The 22798-nt window shown below is 64.8% G+C and overlaps 4 protein-coding genes across 7 annotated transcripts in view; 1 reads left to right on the top strand and 3 right to left on the bottom strand.

The window, feature by feature from the left end:
- RNF213 (ring finger protein 213) overlaps positions 1-1877 on the bottom strand; it is a 58442-nt gene extending 56565 nt beyond the window's left edge. The window contains exon 1 of one of the 2 annotated variants that reach the window (XM_069799453.1): positions 1457-1877. The gene's annotated coding sequence lies outside the window, so the exon portion shown is untranslated. Of the gene's footprint in view, positions 1-338; positions 461-1456 lie in introns of those variants that run through there. The other variant, XM_069799452.1, reaches the window with a different exon arrangement.
- Positions 1878-2012: 135 nt separating this feature from the next.
- Positions 2013-10817, bottom strand: SLC26A11 (solute carrier family 26 member 11). 2 transcript variants are annotated; one of them, XM_069799457.1, is made up of 16 exons: positions 10456-10817; positions 9967-10159; positions 9691-9776; positions 8727-8806; positions 7769-7911; positions 7308-7483; positions 7080-7152; positions 6623-6673; positions 6211-6271; positions 5780-5835; positions 5529-5669; positions 5273-5400; positions 4749-4848; positions 4330-4463; positions 3912-3984; positions 2013-3094 (listed from the first exon to the last, which is right to left on the bottom strand). In XM_069799457.1, exons 1-16 carry the CDS (start codon positions 10651-10653, stop codon positions 3000-3002), a joined length of 1788 nt encoding a protein of 595 aa, XP_069655558.1. In that variant the 5' UTR covers positions 10654-10817; the 3' UTR covers positions 2013-2999. The 2 variants fall into 2 exon arrangements, with proteins under 2 accessions (XP_069655558.1, XP_069655557.1); XM_069799456.1 differs by having other exon boundaries at positions 4330-4466.
- A 110-nt stretch (positions 10818-10927) lies between these two features.
- Positions 10928-14831, top strand: SGSH (N-sulfoglucosamine sulfohydrolase). The gene is made up of 8 exons (XM_069799458.1): positions 10928-11115; positions 11433-11593; positions 11839-11944; positions 12507-12657; positions 12929-13085; positions 13329-13410; positions 13496-13699; positions 14047-14831. The coding sequence occupies exons 1-8, from the start codon at positions 11013-11015 to the stop codon at positions 14604-14606; spliced, it is 1524 nt and encodes a 507-aa protein (XP_069655559.1). The 5' UTR covers positions 10928-11012; the 3' UTR covers positions 14607-14831.
- A 543-nt stretch (positions 14832-15374) lies between these two features.
- On the bottom strand, positions 15375-22593 carry GAA (alpha glucosidase). 2 transcript variants are annotated; one of them, XM_069799454.1, is made up of 19 exons: positions 22148-22588; positions 21925-22070; positions 21382-21547; positions 20869-20965; positions 20666-20785; positions 20390-20508; positions 20117-20248; positions 19847-19957; positions 19553-19666; positions 19346-19430; positions 19114-19231; positions 18561-18694; positions 18279-18430; positions 17888-18036; positions 17636-17777; positions 17319-17417; positions 16951-17115; positions 16312-16464; positions 15375-15849 (listed from the first exon to the last, which is right to left on the bottom strand). In XM_069799454.1, exons 1-19 carry the CDS (start codon positions 22553-22555, stop codon positions 15790-15792), a joined length of 2670 nt encoding a protein of 889 aa, XP_069655555.1. In that variant the 5' UTR covers positions 22556-22588; the 3' UTR covers positions 15375-15789. The 2 variants fall into 2 exon arrangements, with proteins under 2 accessions (XP_069655555.1, XP_069655556.1); XM_069799455.1 differs by lacking the exons at positions 15375-15849; positions 16312-16464 and having other exon boundaries at positions 16952-17115; positions 17590-17777; positions 22148-22593.
- Positions 22594-22798: the final 205 nt, after the last annotated feature.

Genomic DNA, 22798 nt, shown 5'->3' on the forward strand with positions numbered 1-22798 from the left:
GGGAGGACCGTGATCACCAAGGGTAGGGGTGTCCCGGCTGTACGGGGAGGGGACAGGAGGAGAGGGGTGCCCAGGGGATGGCCAGACGCACCGGAGGGTCGGAGCTCACCGGGGAGGTCAGGGCTCACCGGGGGTCTGCAGCGGGGCCCGGAGCCCTCAGCGTGCCGCCCGGGGCCCGGCAGGGGAGCCCTCCCGCGCCGCCCGCACCGGAGCCCCCGTGCAAGCCCGAGCCCCCGTGCAAGCCCAAGCCCCCGGTGTCCCACCGCAGCCCGCAGCACAGCCCCGCCGCCCGGCCCGGCCCGGCCCGCCACCCTCCGGTCCCGGCAACGCAAACTCACCGACGGACCGGGGACCGAGCCGGGGAAGCGGCACTTGCCGCCGCCGCCGCCGCCTCCCCTCCGGTAAAGTTTCGCTTTTCCGCCGAGCCGCCAAGTTTCGTTTCTGGGACGTCACCGCCACCGCCGCCCCCCGCCCGGCCCCGCCCCGGCCAGTCCCGCCTTCCCCCCCCCCCACCCCGGGCGGGTCCCGCCCTGCCGCTGTCCGTCCGTCCCCCCCGCTCCGCCACCGGGGACCTGGGCGTCTGCAGGCGGCAGCGGTGCCCGAGAGCGGGCCGGGCCACCGGGCATCCTCCCGGGCACCGCAGCAAAGGGCCGCTGCCGGTGGGAGTTGGGGCGGGTGCTTTGCTTTCCCCGGGACCCCCAAACCTCGGCCCGGTACCTCCTCACCAAGAGCTTCCCGACAGCCCAGCCCGTTGTGGAGGGGGTTGGGAGGAACCGTGGTGGCCACTTCCAGCCCGCAGCTGGATGCCCGCTGCCCGCTCTGGCTGCCCCCGGGGAGGGGGGGACGGGCCTGGAGCTCAGCCCCCTTCTCTCCCTTCTGAGCCCAGATTCAGCAGCTCCCAGATCTCCAGCAAAGCCCTTCTTTTTTTCTACTTTGGGCTGGTAGGGTGGAGATAGACCAACCCCCCCCCCCCGCCACTGCCTGGAGGGAAACGTCCCTCCGGCCACGATCGCTTCTTGTGGCCGTCCGGTCTCGGAGCTGCTGCAGTAACACAGGCAGCAAATGGTCATAAACAGGCTCCTCGGGCTGCTGGAGCGGGGCCGTGTCGGCGCTGGGGGTGGCCGTGGGGTGTTTCACCCCTCTGTTGAATGCACGTGCCCCCCCAGACGGCACAGGGATGCAGGATAGGGCCTGCCAGCAGCGGCGGGGAGGGCAAGTGTGTTGGAAGAAAAGATACTGTGCTGGATCCAACAGTTGAAAGTGGGGATGCGGCTGTCACCCCGTCCCCCGATCCAAGTGGGACCAAGCTGACCTGATCTTCACTAGTGCTCACACACTCACCCGCACACACGAGTTCACATACACATGCTATTTACACATGACCGGCCTTTTTTACCCCCTTACCCCTCTCTTTTCCCACTCTTGTTCCTCCCAGCATCCCCGAGCAGGGGATTACCTGAGCCCCCTCCTGCCGCTGTCTCGCTGAGCTCCTCTCTGGGCACACGGAGCAGCTTCCACAGCACGACCTCAGGCAGCGCAGGGCTGCAGTCAGCTGCCACACAACATGAAGAGAAACGGGTCGAATCTGTCCGGTCTCTGTGCTGGTCGCTCCTTGTCTAGAGAGACAGATAGATGGATGGGAAGAGAGGGCACGTGTGCTCTTCCAGTTCTGCAAATGCTTATCTGCTGCGATGCAGCAAGGAACTTGCTGCCCAGCGCTGCTCCGCTGCAGAAGCCAACACTCCTCCGGCCTCCAGCAGCAGGACCTGTCGGCCCTGGCAGTTTTGTGGCTCCCAGGCACCTCTGCTGCCCCTGCAAAACCTGCGAAATCCTTTGGCAGGAGGACCTGTGCCGGAGCGTGCCTTCAGGCACTGAGCAACCGGGCAGCCTGAGCCTGGTTTCAGTTTCTTTTCCTTGGTCTGCTCAGCAGCGCTCAGAAATTAGAGTTTAATTTTTCCTTCCCACACAAAAGTAAAAAGCTTTTCCCACAGGAAGGCAGAGATCACGCTGAGTCATTTGCAATTACTGCTTTATTATACCCTCCTTATAGAGGCGTCAGCCAAAGGCAGCTCAGGAAAACTGCTTTCTCCCAAACGCTGCCTCCCCCAGCCCCGCTGCCTGACAGCACTATTGCTTTTTGCACTCATTTTACACCAAGGCAAGCACAAGCTGGTGCCACGGTGCCTGTCCCCTCCGGTCCCTGGCAGGAATCGGGTGAGGAACTGCACCCACAGGGGGACAGCCCAGCCCTGCCCGATGGCAGCGTTTGGCAAAGCACCCCACAAACCAAGAGGGATCAGTAAGGAGCAAAATCACTGATGTTTTTCATCTCCCAGCAGCCTGAGGTTGAGAGCTGCAGCAGGCCCTTGGGCTTGGAGGGCAGTGCTAGCATCATTAAAACTTGCTTTGACAAGAGTACGCTCTGCGTCACAGTTCGGTATGTCCCAGAATAAGAAAAGGCTCCAGAATTAAAACAGCTGATTTAAAAAAGATGGCAGCTTCAAGGATGGGGAAGGCCTGGAGGAGGGATGGCTTTTTCCCGATGACGGTGATCGGGAACCATTCTGCCCCACTAATCCCTTCCATGGACCGCCTGTCCTTGGTCTGCAGAGGCGGCGAGGTGCCAGAGCTCCGGTGGCGCTGGGAAGCTGGTGCGGGACCAGCCAAACCCCTGCTCCCAGTGTCTCCACCAGTGCTCTCTCCCCTCGTGCCGCCTGCGCAGCCTGTGTGGGTTTGGGCTGGTGCTGCTCCATCCTCCCCTGCGTGGGACAGGGGGACGGTCCCAGCCCCGACAGACATCCCAGGAGGCAGGGCAGGGGCAGGTGGCTCCAGTGGAATGTGTGGCTCCCGTGGAGTGTGTTAGTCAGATGTCACCGGGATGTCACTGGGATGTCACCGCCACCGCTCTGCGCGGCACAGGACGTACAGCCCTGGCACAATCGGAGGTGAGGAGATGGTAAGGCGACGCTGCCCAAGGAAGTCCCAGGCGGCTCCTCGACTCACTGGATGAGCCCCGCGGGCAGCAGCGAGCTCTCGCTGGTGCTGGCGAAGGGGGCTGCCCCGCTGCCCCCCGGCTCCGCTCCTCCGCACCGCTCTGAGCCAGGAAGGGGGAGAAGCAGGACAGAGAGTTAAGCCAAGGCTCGTGTCCTGCTTTCAGCTGGGATAGAGTTATTTTTCTTCCTAGTAGCTAGTATAGTCCTGTGTTTTGGATTTAGTATGAGAATAATGTTGATAACACACTGAGGTTTTAGTTGTTGCTGAGTAGCGTTTACACTAAGTCAAGGACTTTTCAGCTTCTCACGCTGCCCTGCCAGTGAGCAGGCTGAGGGGGGAACAAGAAGTTGGGAAGGGACACAGCCGGGACAGCTGACCCCAACTGGCCAAAGGGATATTCCATCCCACAGGACATCATGACGACAATAAAACTGGGGGGAGTTGGCCAGGGGGTGGCGGCCCGCTGCTCGGGGACTGGCTGGGCATCGGTCAGCAGGTGGTGAGCAATTGCTTTGTGCATCACTTGTTTTGTATATTCTTTTATCATTGCTGTAATTTTCCCTTCTTCTTCTGTCCTATTAAACTGTCTTTATCTCAACCCACGAGCTTTATCTTTTTTTACAATGCGCTCTCCCATCCCACAGGGTGGGGAGTGGAGCAAACAGCTGTGTGGTGTTTAGCTGCCTGCCGGGTTAAACCACAACAGCTCACCGTGAATCCCGGAGGCCGGGGTGACCCTGCTCTCCGGAGGGGCTCCTGCTCCCCTTCCTGGGAGTCAGGCCCCTGCAGCCCCCCGCACTGCAGCTTTGGGGCTTGACAAAGGTCAGATTCCCAGGTTTGTCTTTCAGATCCCTGCTCAGCAGCAGCCTGGGGGACCCCAGCCCCGGGAGAACACCCGAGGCAGCCCAGAGCCTCACCTGCCTCCTCCCAGCTGGGGAAACGCTGGAATCCTTCTAAGTTTGCGGACAGCAGGACTTGGAGAACAGGGTCCTGAGGACAGAGAAACCTGGGCTGAGGGAGCCTGCTGCTGGCCCCTTCCCATCTCTCCAGGGCTGTGAGCCCCCCAGCCAGCCCAGGGCGGAGGATGCAGCCCTTCCCTGCCGTCCTGCATCCCACAGCTGGGCTCAGATGCTGCAGCCTCCACCTCTTTGAGACAAAGGCGCTTGAGGAAGGTGCTACCAGAAGAGAGGCAATAGCATCCTTGTGGCAGATGCCAGCGGCCAGGGCAGAGCCCATTGGCGCAGACCCTCCCCTGGGGGAGCAGAGCTGATGCCTGGCATGGGGAGAGGCAGCAGGACCCGGCACGGGGGCCAGCCAAGACCGCATCCCACATACCTGCAGGCTGCAGAAGGCCAGCGAGAGGCCGTGCTTGTGCAGCTCCTGCTGCAGCTCTGCCAGCCCCACCACCACTGTGTAATCAATGCTGCTGATGTGGCAACAGTCCAGGACGATGGAGCGTGATGGAGATGCTGCTGGAAGAAGAGCATACGGTCATGTCCCTGATGAGCCCAGAAATGATCAGCCTGGGGGACACAGCCCTTGGAGCCAGAGCCATGGCTGGAAGGCATGAGACAGCCTTGGGAGAGCGGCAGCAGCCAGGGACTGGTCCCCACCGCAGGGAAGCTGTGCTGTCGCTGCTTGCACCCGCAGCCTGCAGGTCTGGGCAGCACTTGCCACCCCCAGAAGTGATCCAGGTGGGCACCGGGTTACAGCCGGGTCCCCAGGACAAGCCGGTGGGCCGGGGAGCACCATACCTGCCAGAGTGCGGCTGCACACGACATCCCGGAGGTACTCGATGGCTGGGAAGTGCAGGCTGCTCCCCGGCTGCACGAGGAGCACGTCCCCCTCTGACACCTGCACAGGACCCCAGTGGAGGGGGACAAGTCACGGGGAGCTCAAGGCTGTGACCTTCCCCAGGCAGGGACAACTGCCCGTGTGACAAAGCAAAGCCCCGTCCTCCTGGCTGGAGGGGGACACAGGGGAGCCCCCACCCCTCAGGGAAACTCCCCTCCTGCAGACACCCCAGTGTCAGCAGGAACAGGGACAGCAATGCCTCCCTCTCCTGCTCTCAGCTCCTGGGATACTCCTTTCCTCATGATCTTTGAAAGGGGTCCCTGTGCTGCGCTGATGGCAGACTGGGGACACGGGAGAGGATGGGAGCTGGAGACAATCACCCCGCACCCCAAAACCCGATGCCCTCGGGGAGCCCCCTCCCAGCTCCCCGCTCCCTGGCGAGGCCGGCTGGCCCTGCTGCATCCAAGGGAGGTGTGAAGCCCACCTTTATTGGAGGCCTGGCAATGGAGTAGAGCAGAAGAATCCCTGAGACCAGCACCCCGGCCACGATGCCGTACTGCACCTCCCAGAAGCAGAGCAGGAACGTCACGCAGAGGGGCACGAGGTCCAGCCCTGCAAGAGACAACCCAGGCTCGGCTGCGCCTTGTCCTTGTGCCACAGGGCCCTCCGGGACAGCGCCTGCTCCGCAGGCAGAGCCGGATTGCACCAGGGGATCGATCACCCCTGGCTTGTGGCCTCACTCTTAACCCGCCAGAGCGTCCTGAAGATCCCAGCATCAAACATGGGGACCACAGCCGAGATGATGACAGCAGCCAGCGCCGCTTTGGGGATGTAGTAGAAGAGTGAGGTGAGGTATGCCAGCGAGAGCAGGACCAGGGTGCCTGCAGGGGATGGGGAGCACCTGAGCCACGGAGTCCCCGATGCCCAGGGGGGAGCGGGTGCTGGGCACGGGGACCTGCAGAGCAGCCCACAGCAGGGTCGGGGTCTCTACCTGTGACGAGCCCTCCCGCGGGGGTGCAGACACCCGATTGCGCGTTCACCGCTGTCCTGAAATGTAAAGCGACGCACTGTCCCAGGCTGCGCTGGGGCTGGCCGGGGCCGGCAGCTGCCCCCACCCACTGCCCAAAGACCCCACCCAGGAAAACTACCCACCCCGTCAGACCCCACCGGGGAGAAACACAAGCAAACCCGTGGCTTCCAGCCCGCAGCGGGACCGCAGAGCACATAAGATGGGGGAGAAGGTCTTGCGGGACCCACGCATAGCCCGGCAGCCAAGGTGGGCAGCTGGGGACCAGAACACGAGCTCAGGGACCCACTGGGGTCCGCACAACATTCCACCCAAGATCACGCAGAGCCCCCTCACCGCACAGCCCGAGTGAGCATCCTGCGGGCTGGGGCTCCGCTCCCCGTCCTGCTACCCACCGGCCAAAGCTGCCCGTGATGGGATACGACGAGACGAAGGAGCCCAGGATGTTGGCAAAGCCTGCAGTGGGGAAGGAGAGGGGCTGGGGATGCAGCAGCCGAGGGAGGCACTGCCCGGGGCTGCGAGATGGGCCTGTGTCCCTGTCATCACCTCCTCCATCCCCAAGCTGGTACCCGGGACCGGATCGGATCCCGTCCAGCTGTGTGAGCTGGGCTCAGGCTGCTCTGGAAATTGCTAAGTTGTGAGAAAGGCTTGGGGTGGGGGCAGCATGCAAGATAAGAAAGGTAAAACTTCAGACAGAGGTAGGACTGCTGAGATGGGGATCTCCGGTAGCTGAGAGGCTGCAGGACACACAGCAGCACTCGGGCCGGATCCCCACCCCCTGCTCTCCTGCTCCAAGTGGCCTCTTACCCATAGCCAGCAGCTCCTGGTTGGGGTCAATCCTGTAATCGTTCTGCGAGGCTGAAAGGACATGAGCAGCTTTGCCCCGAGCTTTCCACAGGCAGAACCTGCCACGCACACGGAGCAGAGCCGGCAGTGCCTGGCACAGCCGTGGGCCCCATCCCGGCACCCCCCCGGGGCATAGGAGCACCCTGAGACAACACTCAGCTCCTGTGCAGATTTTAGCTGTGCACAATGCAGTTGACCCTCCAGCCCACTCCCCAGTCATGCATGGGAGAGCTGCCTAGCTAGGGGAGGAGGTTGGCAGCACCCGCAGGACCCCTCCTGCCAGCCCATGTTATGAACTGGTCTTGGTACAGGCAGCCCAGTCCCTCCCACTGCCCCCATGGGAACAGCACCCTCCCCAGCACCCCAAGCCCCCTGCAGAGACCCCTTCCATGAGTGTAGGCGCCTGGTGCAGCCGTACCAAAAGCCTTGGCAATCGCAATGGTCTCCAACAAGCCCATGAGTGGGACCACAGCCAGCCCGACCCCCATGTCCTGGGAAGGAAGGATGCGGTGAGTGGTGCCACCGAGGGATGAGGGTCACCCCGCAGCAGAGCCTCCTCCCACTGCGTGGGGAGCCAGCAAACGCAGGAGTAAGGAGACAGCAGCCTGCGGGGAGCCCAGCCTCCGCCGGCCAGCCTGGCACCCACCTCCGCCATGCTCCAGAAGGGGACGGTGCCGTTGGGTGCCGCCATGGAGAAGCGTGGCAGTCGGAAGGCAGGGAGGCCCTGGGGGATGCTGCCAGTGAGTGTGAGCGGCTGGGACCCCATCACCTGGAAGGAGTAAGCTACCAGGCCAGCAAACAGGACTACGAGGGCGTTGCATGCTGCAGCAGAGACAGCAACCATGAGAACCTGCCTGGAGCCCGGGGGGGCAGGAGGGACGGCAGGAGGAGGTACCTGGGCTGCTGAGGTCTCCCAAACCTTTGGAAGGGGCATACACAGCGGCAGGACCATCCTTGGGACTTTGTCCTCCTCGACCCACCTCCAGGTCTCAGCTCCTGCCCACCTGGGCTTTACCACTTTCAGGCTGTCTCTTCCCTGCCCCGAAGAGATGAGACCCCAGGAGGGATGGCCACGGGAGGAGAGAGGGCAGGGAATGGCCAACGCACCCGTGGCGGAGGTCCAGACGATGAGGTAGCTGACTCTGACAGCCAGCGGCTCCGTAGGGGCAGCTCGGGGCAGGCGGCTCTTCATCACCCGGAGCCCTGCCAGCGCGGCCAGGCAGGCCAGCCCCAGGACGGCATCCCCAGCCCTGCAACAGGCACATCGGTGCCAGCCCAAACATGCTGCGGGGCACAGGGAGAGGCACCCCAAAGCCCCACGGGAGGAAAAGTGTGTGCCCAGGCACGTGCCATGGCTCTGCAGGGAGGTGCATAGCTTGCAGGGATGCTGCCGGGACCCCCGCACCACCGGCAAAACGTGTTGCTTCCCCAGGGGGCAGCAGGAGAGGGAGGAGGGGGTGTCCTCTAGTCAGCGGTATGATGTTAATGGGTTTGTGGGCTCTTTGTAAGCAGGAAAGAAGGTCCCCTGCAACAGGCAGGATCCGTGAGGCAGGATTTGCCTCCTCCCCCTCCCGCTGCTGCCCCTCACAGCTAGGCAGGGAGGTGTTCTGCCAGCCGCGATGAAGCTGACCCTGTGTCACTGTGCTGTGTGAGAAACCCAGGCTGTGGCAGAGACCCCGAGCCACGGGTACAGCTAACGGGAGAGGGCGGGGGGCATGGGGATGCCTAAGTTCCCTCTTGGACTGTCAAAAACTGGAGGAGGATTTAAAACACAGACAGTCCCAAGGACATGCCTTTGGGCTGGCAAAATCCTGATGTACCTAACTGGGAGCAAAAAATAGGACAAGCGTACCCCATCCTTCCCCTTTAGCAGCTTGGGAGCCCGTGTGCTCCCCCATCTTCAAATTTCCAGCTGAAATGGAAATGGCTGAGAAGAAGCAGTTGTGTCACAGCGCTGGGCAGGGACCGAGAAATTGGTCCAAGGTATGACCAAAGAAATGGGGAGCAAAGCAGCAGAGCCCGAGACCCCAGAGCTGCAGGGGTACAGAGCAGGGTGGGTGCTGACCTGGTCTCCCCAATCCTCCGCAGCGTCTCATACACCTGCAGGAAAAATTGCCGAGGAATCCCCTGCAGTCCCAGGATGTTCTGTGCAGGAAGACAAAGCCTGGTGAAAGCCTGGCACAACCTGAGCTGCCACGTGCCATGGAAGGACTGCCAGGAGCACCAGGGCTCAGCCCTGGCACACGCATGGTGTCAGCACTGCTGGTGGGAGATCTCCTCACCGACCACCCTGTGCTCCCGCATGCACGCCAGGACAGCCCTTTCCGTGCACAGCTCACAGATGCTCTGATTTTTTCCCTGTTCCCAGGCCCTGAGATGCCTCCACCCTGTCCTGCACACACGACCGCGCAGCTCCCGGGAGGGGGTTCAGTTTGGGGCCCCAGCCCAGCCTGCGCAGCCCTGCCATCCCCCTGCACCGTGCCGGGAACAGCAGCAAGGCCCCAGCGCCTTCACATCAGTGCCCCGCTGCGACCGCAGCCATTAGCCAACACCAGCCCTCTGGTTCCTCGCACAGCCTGACACCATCTCCCGGAGTCTCTGATTTTGGTTAACCACAAAGGAAGCATTGCAGCCCCAGAAGAGCCAGAGGACCTCAGGTCCCTGAGAGGCCAGCAAGGGACCGGTGGAGCTGCAAAGCCACCACACCTCCCATTGCTGCAAACCCACCTTGCCGAGAGACTCACCCAGCACCTCCTGCAAACGACCAAATCAAATGTCCTGGTTTTACTGGTCTTCTGAATGCCACCAGCTGGTCACAGACAGAGGGTGCGTTCGGCTTAGTCTGCGCAGAGCAGAGCACTCGGGGACCCACCAGAACGGCTGGCAGGGAGGATCCGTGCCCTCTTTGGGGTTCCTTCCTCTCGCACTGAGCACGCTGCCCAGCCTGGTGCTAAATCTCCCAGCTCCACAGCACGGCCGGCTCCAGGAGAGAGCAGGCAAGGCATCCAGAGCAGACCAGCAGAACCTACCTTGACCTGGTTGAAGCTAATGGTGATGGAAGCAGCCGATGTAAACCCTTTAATGACTGGGGAGGAAATGAAGTCCAGAAGAAAACCTGCACGGGACAGGCAGCAGTAAGCACGCTGCTGGCCCTGACGGGGAGCATGGGGTGTTTGCGCGCACACAAAGCTGTCACAAGAGTTAGCAGGACAACCCCAGCGTCTCAGAGAGCACAGGGTGGGAACAACTACAGGATGTACAGCGATATCCTAAAAATACAACCACGGATGGCAAGAGCGTCTCACCGAGGTGCAGGAGCCCCATGGCCAGCTGGATGCAGCCGGAGAGGAAGGCGAGCAGGATGGCATAGACAGGCTCGTGGAAGGCGTAAGAAGAGACAAGCAGCGACATGATGGCTGTGGGACCCAGCGTCACGTCCTTGGCGGTGCCCAGGAAGCAGTAGACAAAGCAGCCCATGAAGGAAGAATAGAGGCCGTACTGCACGGGGACAAAAGGAGCACTGGCACAACGGTCTCGGAGCTGCTGGGAAATGCCAGGCACCGCCAAGACGAGGAGGGCTGGGCTGCCCTCGTGTCCCTCGGGCGCCCACGGCCAGCCCTGAGCAAACACACGGCGCCTGCGGCTTCCTGCCCTGGAAAACGGGCGACGGCACAAGAACCGGCTCTCGGCCGCCGGCCGTCCAGCCCTCCTCGCCCTGCCCGCCGTACCGCCGGGCCGCGGTCGGGCGGCGGGTGGGCGACGGGCACCCACGTCCACAGGGCACGGCCACCCACCTGGAGAGGCAGCCCGGCCACCTCGGCGTACGCCAGCGCCTGCGGCACGACGGTGAGCCCCACGGTCAGGCCGGCGATCAGGTCGAGCTGCAGCCAGGCCAAGGAATAACGCGGGAGCCAGCGCAGGACGGGCAGCCTCGTCCGCAGCCCCGGGCACGGGCAGCTCTGCCCGCGCTGCCGGGGTCCCGGCGCCGCCATACCCGGGGCAGCGTCCCCCAGCCTGGCCGTCTCCGGTCTCCAGCCCGCTCCGGACACGCCGCGGGGTCCGGAGCTCTCCGGTCTCCCCGGGGAGGCGGCAGGACGCCCCGCAGAGCGGGCCGGGCCGAAGCGGCGGGGGGGGAGCCGCCGGGGAGACCCCTCCACCCCCCGTTCCCAGCCCCGGGACCGGCGGCTCCCGGCGCATCCGGCGGCTCCGCCCGGGCCGGATCTGAACCGCCGGGGCCGCCTCATGTGACCGGGGCAGAGGAGGAGCCGGGGCGGCCGCAGGAGCCGCCGAGCCCCGCCGCCGCCCGCCCGGTGCCGGTGCCGGTGCCGGTGCCGGTGCCGGTGCCGGTGCCATGCGGTCCTGGGCGCTGCTGCTGCTGCTGCTGGACGCGCTCCGGACCGGCGGGGCCCTGGCCACGGCCACGGCCCCGGCCCGCAACGTGCTGCTTCTCCTGGGTAAGTGCGGCCGCCGGCCCGACGGAGCCCCGGGACCGGTCCCGGGTCCGCCGCCCCCAGCCCTGGGACGGGGTAACCCTGCCCGGGGCTCGGGGAGTCCGGTGGGCAGGGGGAGGGACGGTCCCGGGGGTCCGGCTGCATCCCCTCTGCCGGGATGGTCACGGCAGCACCGGCCCCAGCCCGGGACGTCCTCAGCCCAGGGCTGCTCCCAGTGTCGTTAGTGTCCCCTGGGCTTTGCCACCCCCCCCCACGGTTGGGGACACGCCGGGGGTCAGGCCCGGTGCCGGAGGGCTCACCCCGCACCCCTCCCGCTGCAGCGGATGACGGTGGCTTTGAGAGCGGCACCTACAACAACTCGGCCATCCGGACACCCAACCTGGATGCGCTGGCCCGGCGCAGCGTGGTCTTCCAGAACGCCTTCACCTCCGTCAGCAGCTGCTCCCCCAGCCGGGCCAGCATCCTGACTGGCTTACCCCAGGTAGGGGCATCCACGTGCACCGGGGTGGGGGCTGCCAGTCCGCGGTGGGTACTCGGGGATGACCGGAGCCAGCGTGCTTACAGCATGGTCACAGGACCTGGCAATCCCCCCATTCCCACTGACCCACTCTCTCCCCTGACCCTGGGACCTGCTTCCCATGCACACACACTTGTTGCACGGCTGGACTTGTTTGGGGGCCAGGTTGGCAGACGTCGTCCAACCGTGTTGTCTCTCCCTGCTTGCAGCACCAGAATGGGATGTACGGGCTGCACCAGGACGTGCACCACTTCAACTCCTTCGACAGCGTGCAGAGCCTGCCCCGGCTGCTCAGCCAAGCACGCGTCCGAACAGGTAGGGAGCTCTGGGCAAGTGACACGGGCAGGGAAACCCCCTGCTCTGTGCACCGAACCCCATCGGCTGAGAGAGCTTGACGGCTGACCTGCCTGCGAGCTAGACAGCACCGACTGGACCCGTGCCCATGCTCTGTGCTGACACCTGGGTTTCGCTTTGCTCCCCCCACCACTGCTCCTCTGCCATCCTCGTTACACCTCAGTTTCACTTCTGTTCCCCATCCCGCTCCTTCCTGGTTCCCAGGCTCACTCAAGGCTCGTGCTTGACCCAAACTTCCACCCAGGCTGCTCAGCTGCTCTAGCACTTACCCACACTTGTGACTTGGGGCAGCGTGGTCCCCACGTGGGTCCCATTTTCTGACCAGATGTGGAAGTGCCTCTGCAACCGGCAGAAATGACTGGAGAAGCTGGCAGCATCTTCCACTCTCACCAGCGTTTGCTGAGCACAGCCCATGCTGGAGTGGATGATCTGTGTCAGCTCCCTGGAAGGAGACAGCAGCAGCAGCCAGCGTCCTACTCCCCGCTCCCTGCTTCTGGTACACCACCTGTCTGCGTTCTTGCAGGGATAATTGGGAAGAAGCATGTTGGGCCTGAGGCTGTCTACCCCTTCGACTTTGCCTACACAGAGGAGAACAGTTCGGTCTTGCAGGTTGGGAGAAACATCACTCGAATCAAAGCGCTTGTCCGGCAGTTCCTGCAGAGCCAGGATGACAGGTGAGACGGACCCGGCGTCCCTAGGGCAGGCTGAGAGGGGGCACGGGAGAGGAGAGGAAAACCGGCCTCGCTGAAGACGTGTCTCCATGTCCCAGCTGGTCACAAATAGGAAGGGACACCTTGTCTCAGGGTCACCCCACATCCAGAAGCCCAGATTAGGTGGGAGTCCCCCCATCGACCCCAGCTCTCCCCTGCACAGCCGAGGGAAGGTCTTGGGGGGGTGGGCAGCCCTTTGCTACACCACCTCCACCTCCACCCTCTCCGTCTCTAGGCCTTTCTTCCTCTACGTCGCCTTCCACGACCCCCACCGCTGCGGGCACTCCCAGCCCCAATATGGGGCCTTTTGTGAGAAATTTGGCAACGGAGAGAGCGGCATGGGCTGGATCCCTGACTGGAAGCCACAGCTCTACCACCCAGAGCAAGTGCAGGTGGGAGCCTGTGGGGCTGCATGGGGCTATACGGGGCTGCATGGGGCTATATGGCACTGTGCGGGGCCATATGGGAGCTGCACACTTCAGCAGCCTCCGCCGGAGCCAGGCCGGCTGCAGGCTGGCCCCCACCTCGGTCACTGCCATCAGCATTATGGGCGAGAACTGGTGAAGGCCACCCCGGCGTACCCACGACCTCCTTCCCCGTGGCCACTACGTGCCACTTTCCCGTTCTGCATTTAGGTTCCCCACTTTGTTCCAGACACGCCGGCTGCCCGGGCGGACCTGGCAGCCCAGTACACAACCATTGGGCGCATGGACCAAGGTAGGAGCCGCGGGGCCAGGCTGCTGCCGGCGAGCGCTGCGATCCCTCCCACCCCCCGCCCCCAGCTCTGCCCTTCCATCCACAGGGATCGGGCTGGTCCTGGAGGAGCTGCGGCGTGCCGGCTTCCACAACAGCACACTGGTGATCTACACCTCCGACAACGGCATCCCCTTCCCCAGCGGCAGGACCAACCTCTACCGTTCTGGCACCGCCGAGCCCCTGCTGATCTCCTCCCCCAAGCACACCGAGCGCTGGGGGCAAGTCAGCCAGGCCTTCGCCACCCTCCTGGGTAAGAGCCCATGCCCCCCCAGGAGGGAGCAGAGGCACGCAGAGCTGTGCCGGGGGAGCGTGAGTGGGTTCCCACCCTCCCCACACCAAAACCCAGGGTCCTCTCGCGGACGACAGCCTGCAGCCCTCAGCATTGGCACGGCTGACCCCGGGGAAGGGAGAGGAGGGCTGACAGAGCAGCAGGGTCCCCTGCAGGGACGTCATCCCGGGGCTCAGCTCTGCAGCTCGTCCCAGGACCATCCACAGCCCACAGGGCAGCAGACCCTGGGGACCTTTCTGTCCCTCTCCGGGGTTGAGTTTCCTCCCATGGGTGCCAGCCCCTCCTCTCACCCTTCTCTTCCCCTCCAGATCTGACACCGACCATTTTGGACTGGTTCTCCATCCCCTACCCTTCTTACAGCATCTTTGGCACGAAGCGGGTGCAGCTCACTGGAAAGTCTCTCCTGCCAGCACTGGAGTCGGAGCAGCCCTGGGCCACCGCCTTCAGCAGCCAGAGCCACCACGAGGTGACCATGTACTACCCCATGCGAGCCATCCAGCACCACCAGTTCCGCCTCATTCACAACCTCAACTACAAGATGCCCTTTCCCATCGACCAGGACTTCTACGTCTCACCCACTTTCCAAGACCTGCTCAACCGCACCAGGGCTGGGCAGCCAACCCACTGGAACAAGACCCTGCACCAGTACTACTACAGGGACCGCTGGGAGCTCTTCGACTGCAGCCGTGACCCCACCGAGAGCCAGAACCTGGCCCCTGACCCCCGCTACGCCACCGTCTTCCAGCTGCTTCACACGCAGCTCTTGAAGTGGCAGTGGGACACGAGTGACCCTTGGGTATGTGCCCCTGACGCTGTCCTGGAGGAGAAACTGAGCCCCCAGTGCCGGCCACTGCACAACGAGCTGTGAGCATCACCTCTGCCTGGCGTCCCCCATTGCCACGGGACAGCCGTGCGCTGCCCATCGGGCACGAGGGGGTCAGAGCGGGATCCTGGCTGGGTGACACCCCGAGGCTCTGCTTTCTGTATCGCAAACACCGCCTGGCCCTGGAGCATTCGGGGATCCTCGTGCCTTTATTCTCGGCCAGAGAAGTCGTAAGGCCAAGTTGCTTCTCAATAAAGCCTCTGGAGAAGAGGGCTCCGTTTTCACCTGGAGCCAGCTCCCGGTGCCGCCGTCTCCGTGCAGCACTGCCTGCTGCCAGCCCCACTGTGGAGGGGCGGCTGCACACCCCTTGAGGAAAAAGGGCCAGGGGGTACCAGCGAGGAGGCGGCAGGGGTACGGTTTAATTTAACAAAATATCCAAAAAGTGCCCAGAGTCCCTGAGGTGCGCAGGCCCAGGGGTGACGGCGTCTGCTCCCTCCCTGCGCAGCAGAGGCTTGACCAGAGCCGCACGGTGGGGGCCGGGGCTGGCAGCCCCCGGACAGCAGCAGTCCCTGGGCTTGGAGCCAGCAGGACGGGCTCTGCGGCACAGCCAGGGCTGCAGGAGCAGCCGGGGGTCCCCCGATGCTTTGGGAAATGGGGTGAAGCCTGCAAGGGTTGCAGGCGGTCCTGCTGGAGGCCCCAAGGCTGGGACGGAGCCAGGGGGTCCCAGCTGGGCAGGAGCGCTGAGCCAGGGCTCAGCACCACGTTTCAGGACAGGCACTGGCAGAGAGAGGCACAGACATGGCCTGGGGGTGCTCCCAGCAAACAGCAACTTTATTCACACCACCGCTCCCTCGCCGCGCTGCATGGATCCCCCTCCCCAAAAACACAGCCAGGAGACCCCGCAGTCCCTCGACAGGTTACCAGTTCCGCATGTTAACAGGTTTGCTGTCTCACGAGGCACTTGTGTCTTTTTTTCCCAATTTTGGAGGAGATGAGGGCTTCCCCATCCCTAGGAGTTGTGCAAGCCCCCCCAACCCTGACACAAGTCCAGTGCACACATCTCCAATTAAGTCATGTTAGCCACAAGGGAAGCCAAAGCCCAGGAGCTGAATTGTATGGGAGAAGCAGCAGCAACTCTGGTTTTACAAAGGATGGGACAGATTTGGCCCCAGAGACAGAGGGAGCAGCATCACCTCTCCCCAGCGAGTGGCACAAATCCAGCATGGGCTCAGGTCCAAGTGATCACAAACTGTTCCCACATTGGCAGCGATATGGGGACTCTCAGCACCTGAGTGGGAGAAGGAAGGGTCAGCATGGTGAGAACTGGCCGGGATGGAGCCCAGGGGGTGTCAGAGCCGAGGGGGGTGTCCTGCCTCCCTGGGGTACACCCCAACACAGCCCCGGTCCCACAGACCTCCCTGGGAAGGGTGCCCATGGCAGACAGCCCTAGGAGCAGAGCCATGCCACTGCTCCTTGCAGAGCTCCAGCCTCATCCCCACGCATTCTTCCCATCTTCCATCTCCCCATCCTTGCCCCCTTCCACAGCCTAATCCTGCCCCAGCCCCAGGGCAGCAACACAGCCCATGCCGGGCAGCCGTTTACACTCCTTGGTGCCAACAAAGCAGGTACTGTGCCATCACTGCGGCCAAACCCCACCAGCCCCTCAGCTGAGCCCCAGGTCCCTTCCCAGCCACCGGCCAGCAGCTCGCCCCCGCTGCCACCCCCTCCCACGGTGGGGACGAGCACTCGCCTGCGTGTCACTGCGGTAGGAGAAGCCACCCACAAGGGCACCGTTGGCCAGGACTTGCCGGGGAGGGCTGGTGACACCCAGCACGGTCACAGCCTCCAGCAGGACCCCGTCGAGGTGGGCGCCCACCTGCAGGAGCTGGCTGAGCAAGGCACCCTGCAGGGACAGGGGTCTGTCACCCCACGTTCTGGGCTTCCAGGCACCCCACACACCCCCAGGGCTTCTCGATGTGCCCTGCCCGATGCACTGCCTGTCTGCAGGGCACCGGGTCCGGGGGCGGTTCGGGTACTCTGCCGTCACTGTGGAGCGGCAAAGCCATTTATCGGAGGGATGGGGCTGGAGAGCATCCGCTGCTATGCAGCACTGTGGGTGCAAGAAGAGAGCAGCCACCTCCCCAGCGCAGCCTCTCCCCCTCCTAAAGGGGTTCCCGGTGGGGTACAGCCCCCATGGGACCCCACCACCCCACCAGCACACAGTGCTGTAGCCGCTCAGCCTGGCACTTTCGGCATGACGCACCTTGGCTGCACCAGGGCGCGGTGCTGCCCGTGACCGCACATGCCCCAGGGCAACCAGGACCTGCACGTGGCAGTGAATGCCCGTGCCGGGTGCCCCCCGCTAGAACCCCCCCCCCCCCTCGCTCACACGTGTGGCCAGGAAGAGGATCTCAGTGTAGTCCCCCTTCTCAAAGGTCTGCCAGCTCTCCCCATCATCCCAGAACAGGTCTCCTCTAGCGAAGCCGTCCGGTGTCAGCGCCACGACCAAGGCCATCCCCTTCTTGCGGGACTCGGTGGTGCTGAATGCAGGCTCCTGCAGCCCAGGACCAGATACAGCTCCGAGCGCTGCAGGAGTCGCTTTTCCCCAGCCCCGGCCAACCACCGCAGCCTCGCGGCTTATTCGGCAATGTCCAGTCCGCCGGTGACCGTGTTGCCGCCCTCCGTCCTGCCCCACACGCTGGCAGGGGCTGGCCAGGCAGGTCACCGCGGCATCACCGCAGCAAGGAGGGGGCTCACCTGCAGGGGCAGGATGTGCCCTGCGCGGACATGGACGTTAATGGTGTCCAGGGGAGCTGGCAAGAGGATCCACTGCCCTTTGCTGTGGATGGTGGAGTCCTAAATGACAACAAAAAGGGGAAGGAGTTATTAGGCACAGGGCGCAGCGTGCCCAAGGGGGTCCCAGCCCAGCGTTGCTGCCCTCGAATGGCCACGAGAGAGGGCAGGTGAGGAAAGAGTCTTCAACACAGCCCTGGGGGGCCGGTACCAGTGGTGGGGTGCGGGGACCCACCGTGCGGCCACCTGAGACCCCCGTGGCGCGACAGGGGAGCACCCACCCCCGCAAGGCTGTACCACGTCCCCGCCGGGAAGTAGCCGCTGACTTTGGTCTTTCCTGCCTCCAGCACAGGTGTGATGAGCAGCCCCCCGCCCCACATGAGCTGGCGGTCCACGGCCCAGGTGTTGGGGTCCTTGGGGAACCTGGGGAGGGATGGGGAGGGGTAGCGCAGCGCCAGGAAGACCCTGCACCCACCTCCCGCTGAGCCCGGCGGGGACCAGCACCCATCGGCCCTGGATGGGTCGGCACTTACTCAAGGAAGAGGGGCCGTGCCACTGTCTCCCCGGCGGAGTGAGCCCGGTGGAAAAGGGTGTAGAGGAAGGGCAGGAGGGAGTAGCGGAGGCAGAGGGCTTTCCTCATGGCAGCCTGGGCGGCTGGGCTGAAGGCATATGGCTCCTGCGGCTGTAGGGGAGAAGCCGAAGAGGAATGCTCGGACTGCGCGGGGAGGAACCGTGAGCGCCTTTTGGGGATGCAGGACAGACTCCCCACGGCACGACCCCGGCACCGATGGGACGCAGCCCCACAGCTGCGCCAGCCGCCTTCCCACGCAGGCAGGGCAGCCCCTCGCACAGCCCCAGAGCACCCACCCCTGCCCCATCCACCCAGCTGCCCCCCCCCCGCCCGCGAGGGCTCCTGGTGCTCACCCGGGTGCTGTGGTCATTGTGGTTCCTCATGAAGGGGTAGAAGGCGCCCAGCTGGGTCCAGCGCACGCACAGCTCCTCGGACGTGTCACCCACAAAGCCACAGATGTCGGCACCCACCAGCGGCACCCCAAAGAGGTTGAAGAGCAGCACCTCTGCGGAGGGGGTGCAGAGGGCATCGGGGCTCCGCGGAACCTCGGGCACAGAGCCCAAGGAGAAGCTGCTGGCTGCGGGGGAGGCGCAGGGATGCAGGGGTGAATGCAGCCCCAGCGCCCCGCAGCCTACCTGGTACGGAGTAGTAGAGCTGCTCCCAGTCGCTGCTGACGTCCCCTGTCCAGTGTCCTGCGTAGCGCCCGTGCCCAGCGAACGTGGAGCGCGAGATGACGAAGGGGCGCTTGCCCCGGACCCTCAGCAGCGCACTGCGGGCAGGATGGGGTCCGCTCAGCACCACCCAGCCAGGGAAGGGACTCAGCGGCTCCTGGCAGCAGCGCAGAGCTGACATGTGCTGGAGCAGACGCCCAGCACCATCTTGCCCATGGGGAAGGTGACACGGGGCAGCGCTCAGGACACAAGCCCCCAGCCCAGAAGCCAGTGCAGCTGCACTGCACCAGCTCCAGCCCAGGAGCTGCTTCCAGCCCCCTCCAGTGCTGGGCTGGCAGCAGCAGGCAGCGCACTGTGGTATAAACCAAACCCTCGCTCACCCACCAAATGCCCCCCCATGCCCAAACTGCCCATGCCGCAGTGCGGGGAGGGGTGTCTCTCCCGGCTCTGGCATCCCCTGGGATATGCACCAGCTCCTCTAGGACAGCAAGAGCTGCGGCATGAATCCCAGGCTTACTCGTGGGAGGCGATGGCCTCGGTCAGCCCGTACAGGCTGTGCAGGTTGTAGTGGGAGGACAGGTACTGCTGGCTGGAGGCACAGATGGTTCCAGCTCGGAGGCGTCCTCCAAACACACCTATACGGGAGGGGCGGTGGTGAGGGTGAGCTTGGAGCCTGCTCGGCTGGGACTGGAGCATCCCCGGATTCCTCCCCACACCCCCAGGCAGAGGCTGGTACTCGCCCCCTGTACCTGGCACGTAGGGGGGCTGCTCCAGGCTGTTGTTGGGGCAGCCGTCCTGGGAGCCCTCCACGAAGTTCGATGGCTCGTTCATGTCCTGGGGAGGGAAGGGAAGGGGAGGAAAAGGACAGGATGCCCTCGCTGCCGCACCAGAGCCCAGCAGAAGTGCAGGGCAGGAGCCAGTGAGCTGCAGCCGGCAGCTCTGCGGCGGCAACTCACAATCCACATGCCATCAAAGGGCACTTGGTCATGGAAGTCCTTCACCATGTCGTGCCACCACTCGTGAGTCTTGGGGTTGGTGAAGTCTGGAAAGGCCGTCGGACCCGGCCAGACCTATGGGAGTGAGGCAGCAACAGGCAAAGCCCCGCTGTCCCTGGCCCCACCGCACCCCACAGCCCCTGTGTGCCATTTTCCCATTTTCCACCATGGCCATTCCCTGGGTGTTTCCCTCCAGCTCTCGGGGCCCCACGCAAGCCCCCTCCCGCGGGGACCAGGGCTGCTCCCCGTACGCACCTTCCCAATCAGGGGCTGCCCAGTGGCGTTTCGGATGAACACCCCTTGCTTCAGTCCCTCATCGTAGGGCTTGTAGGTGCCGGGAGGTCCTGAGCTGCTGATCCCAGGATCCTGGTGGTGCACAAAGCCAGGGCTTCACCAGCAAGGGCAGGGAACAGTCTCCTCTGCCTTCCTCAGGGGAAGCTCCATCACCACCCTCGGGGACAGTCGGAAACCCCGGTGCCAGCCCACCCGTGCGGGAGCCCTGGCGCGGCCGGGGGTGTCACTCACCACGATCATGATGTACCTCAGGCCGCTGCGATGGAAGTCCCGCACCATCTCCGGGTAGTCCTTAAAGCTTTTCTTGTTGAAGGTGAAATCCCTCTTGGCGTCCATGTAATCCAGGTCGTTCCACTGCACATCCTGCAAACGGCAGTGCCTGGTGCTTGGGGAGGAGCAGGGACCCCGGCACGCTCCCACGGGACCCCCGCCCCGTGCGGGCTCCCCATCAGCCCCCCCATGGCCACTCTCAGGCAGAGGCTCCAGGGAGCAGCCGAGACCTACCAGGGGAAAGCCGGCTGCCGTCATGTTGGCCACGACCTGCCGGGTGATGTCGGTGGAGGAGTAACCCCAGCGGCAGAGGTGGAAGCCCAGGCCCCAGTACGGGGGCATGAAGGGGAACCCTGGAAGCCAGGAGGGTGGGTGCTGGCCAGGCAGGCGCAGGGACAGCCCAGCATTGCGTTCCCCCGCAGCCCCGCTCTGCCCCACCACGCCGCTCGCAGCATCCTGGCAAAGCCACCCCCGGAGCGCCTGTACCCCCCACCCGTGGCTCAGCCCTACCGATGACATCCAGGTACTGCCGCACCACGCTCTTGGGGTCAGGGCCCAGGAAAACGTAGAAATCCAGGATCCCACCCGTCGTGCGCCAGGTCAGGGCCGGGCTGGGCTGCAGGAGCACGTCTGGGGAAGCACAAGCACCGGAGGAATAAGCTGAGGACAGGGACGGGGGCCAAGCCTGTGCCCAGTGCCTCCGCGGGACTCACCCATCGCGTTGCTGTTCAGCAGAAAGACACCGTGGGCCGAACCGCCGTCCTCCATCCCCAGGTAGAAAGGGTGGGAGCCGTAGAGGTTGACCTGGGGCTGGAACAGAGCACAGCGCGGTGCCGGCAAGACTCCGCTGGAGACCCCGGCGTAGCACCCAGCCACCCACCCACGCGCCTGCCCCTTGCCTCTGCCCAGAAGCACCGTCGTGGCTTGGAGTGCAAACCCAGGGCTCGCAGCCCCAAGCACTGCCCGAGTCAGCAGAGCTCTGCCCCGAGCAAGAGCCCTGGACCGCGCGGGGGAAAGCGGCTTCTGAGCAGCACAGAGCCCCAGGGGGAGACAAAGCCCAACATGGGGAAAACGGTCCCATGGGCTTGCCCAGGGCTGAGGCCAGGTCCCAGAGCTCAAGAGGCTCGGACGGCTTTTCCCAGCCCTGGACAAGACATAAGAGGCCACGGGGCCGCCCCTGCAAGCACAGATGAGCCCTCTCCCTCTGCCTCAGCCCCACTCTGTACCACAGGCGCCATGTCCCGATTCCAGAGGGTGACCCTGGTCCACGCCGTGTCGAGGACCAGCGGCGTCAGGTGCTCCCCCAGCCCAGAAATGAAATGGGAAGGCAAGGAGGTGGAGATCTGCAGGAACTGGTCTGCGAAGAAGAGGGGCGCGACGGTGGTGTTCAGCCTGCCGGAGAGAAAAGGAGACTCCGGCAAACAGCCCCGGCGGTGCCCAGCAGCCGGGGAAGAGGAAGGCAATGAGCTGGAGGACCACCAGCCCTGGGGAGGGACATGGATGCTCGTCACCACGTGAAACAAAAGCAGGTTTAGGCTGAGCTCTGGGATTCCTGCTTCCCTTCCCAGCCACCGAACTGCGTAGGGGGTCAAAGCAAAGCCCCCGCAGCCACTGACAGCCACCCTGTTGCTGTCCCCAGTGTCCCCTGCCGCACCCCAGCTCCCATCCCGCACATCGCTGGGGTCGGTGTCAGGTCCCGCTTCCAGACCGAATCCCTTCGGGAAGGCGAGGGGAGCCTTCACCCGGCTCGGGGCAGGACGGGCACTTACAGGACCTGCCCGCCGCGCTGCCGGTAGACGACGAGGCCGAAGGGATCCTGGTTGAACTGCACCCCGTAGAGCGTGGAGGCGGCTCGGCCGCTCACCCGCGGCGTGGCCAGGGGCACCTCGTAGCGCTGCCGGGCCGGGTCCCGCAGCTACGGGAGCAGAGAGGGGGGCGGTCAGCCGGGACCGGGACCGGGACCGGGGCCGGGGTGCCGGGTCGGGGGCGCACCGTGAAGCGCAGGCGGGCGGGGGTCTCCATCGCCACGTCCAGCCGCAGGCTGCCCACCTCCCCCGGTAGGAAGCTGGCAGCGACGCGGCGGAGCCCGGCGGTGTAACCGCTGGCGGTGGCCGTCAGGTTCTCCGCCCGGTAGCTGCGGTAGCCACGGGGGAAGAAGCACCAGGGAGGACCGGGGCCGGAGCCGGAGCCGTGGCCGGGACCGGGCTCGTAGCAGCAGCCCCGCGCCTCGCAGCCCTCCCGCGACAGCAGCCGCTCGGGGCCGCAGTCGAAGCGGCCGCCCGGGGGCACCTCGCAGCCGGCGGCCCCGGGGCTGCGAGCCGCGGCGGGCACCAGCAGCGCCAGCAGCGCGGCGGCGGCGGCGAGCGGCGGCCCCGCCATGGCCCCCCCCGTCCCCGCCATGGCCCCCGCCGTCCCGGCCTCCCAGCAGGCGCGGCGGGCCCGGCCCACGTCACGCTGCCGACTGCGGGGCGGGACCGGCCCCTGGCGGGCGCCTTCCCCTTTCCCGGAGCCGCCCCGGGAAGGCTGGAGCGTTGGTGGGGGGCTTGGAGCGTAAGGGAAAAGCCGGTGGGAGAGCGGGGTCCCGGGAAGTCAAGGCTACACGGGGGCGGGTGGGCCCAGGAAGCCCCTCAAAGCCCTACGGCC

Source organism: Haliaeetus albicilla, chromosome 12 (assembly GCF_947461875.1).
Source record: "Haliaeetus albicilla chromosome 12, bHalAlb1.1, whole genome shotgun sequence".
Classification (NCBI taxonomy): domain Eukaryota; kingdom Metazoa; phylum Chordata; class Aves; order Accipitriformes; family Accipitridae; genus Haliaeetus; species Haliaeetus albicilla.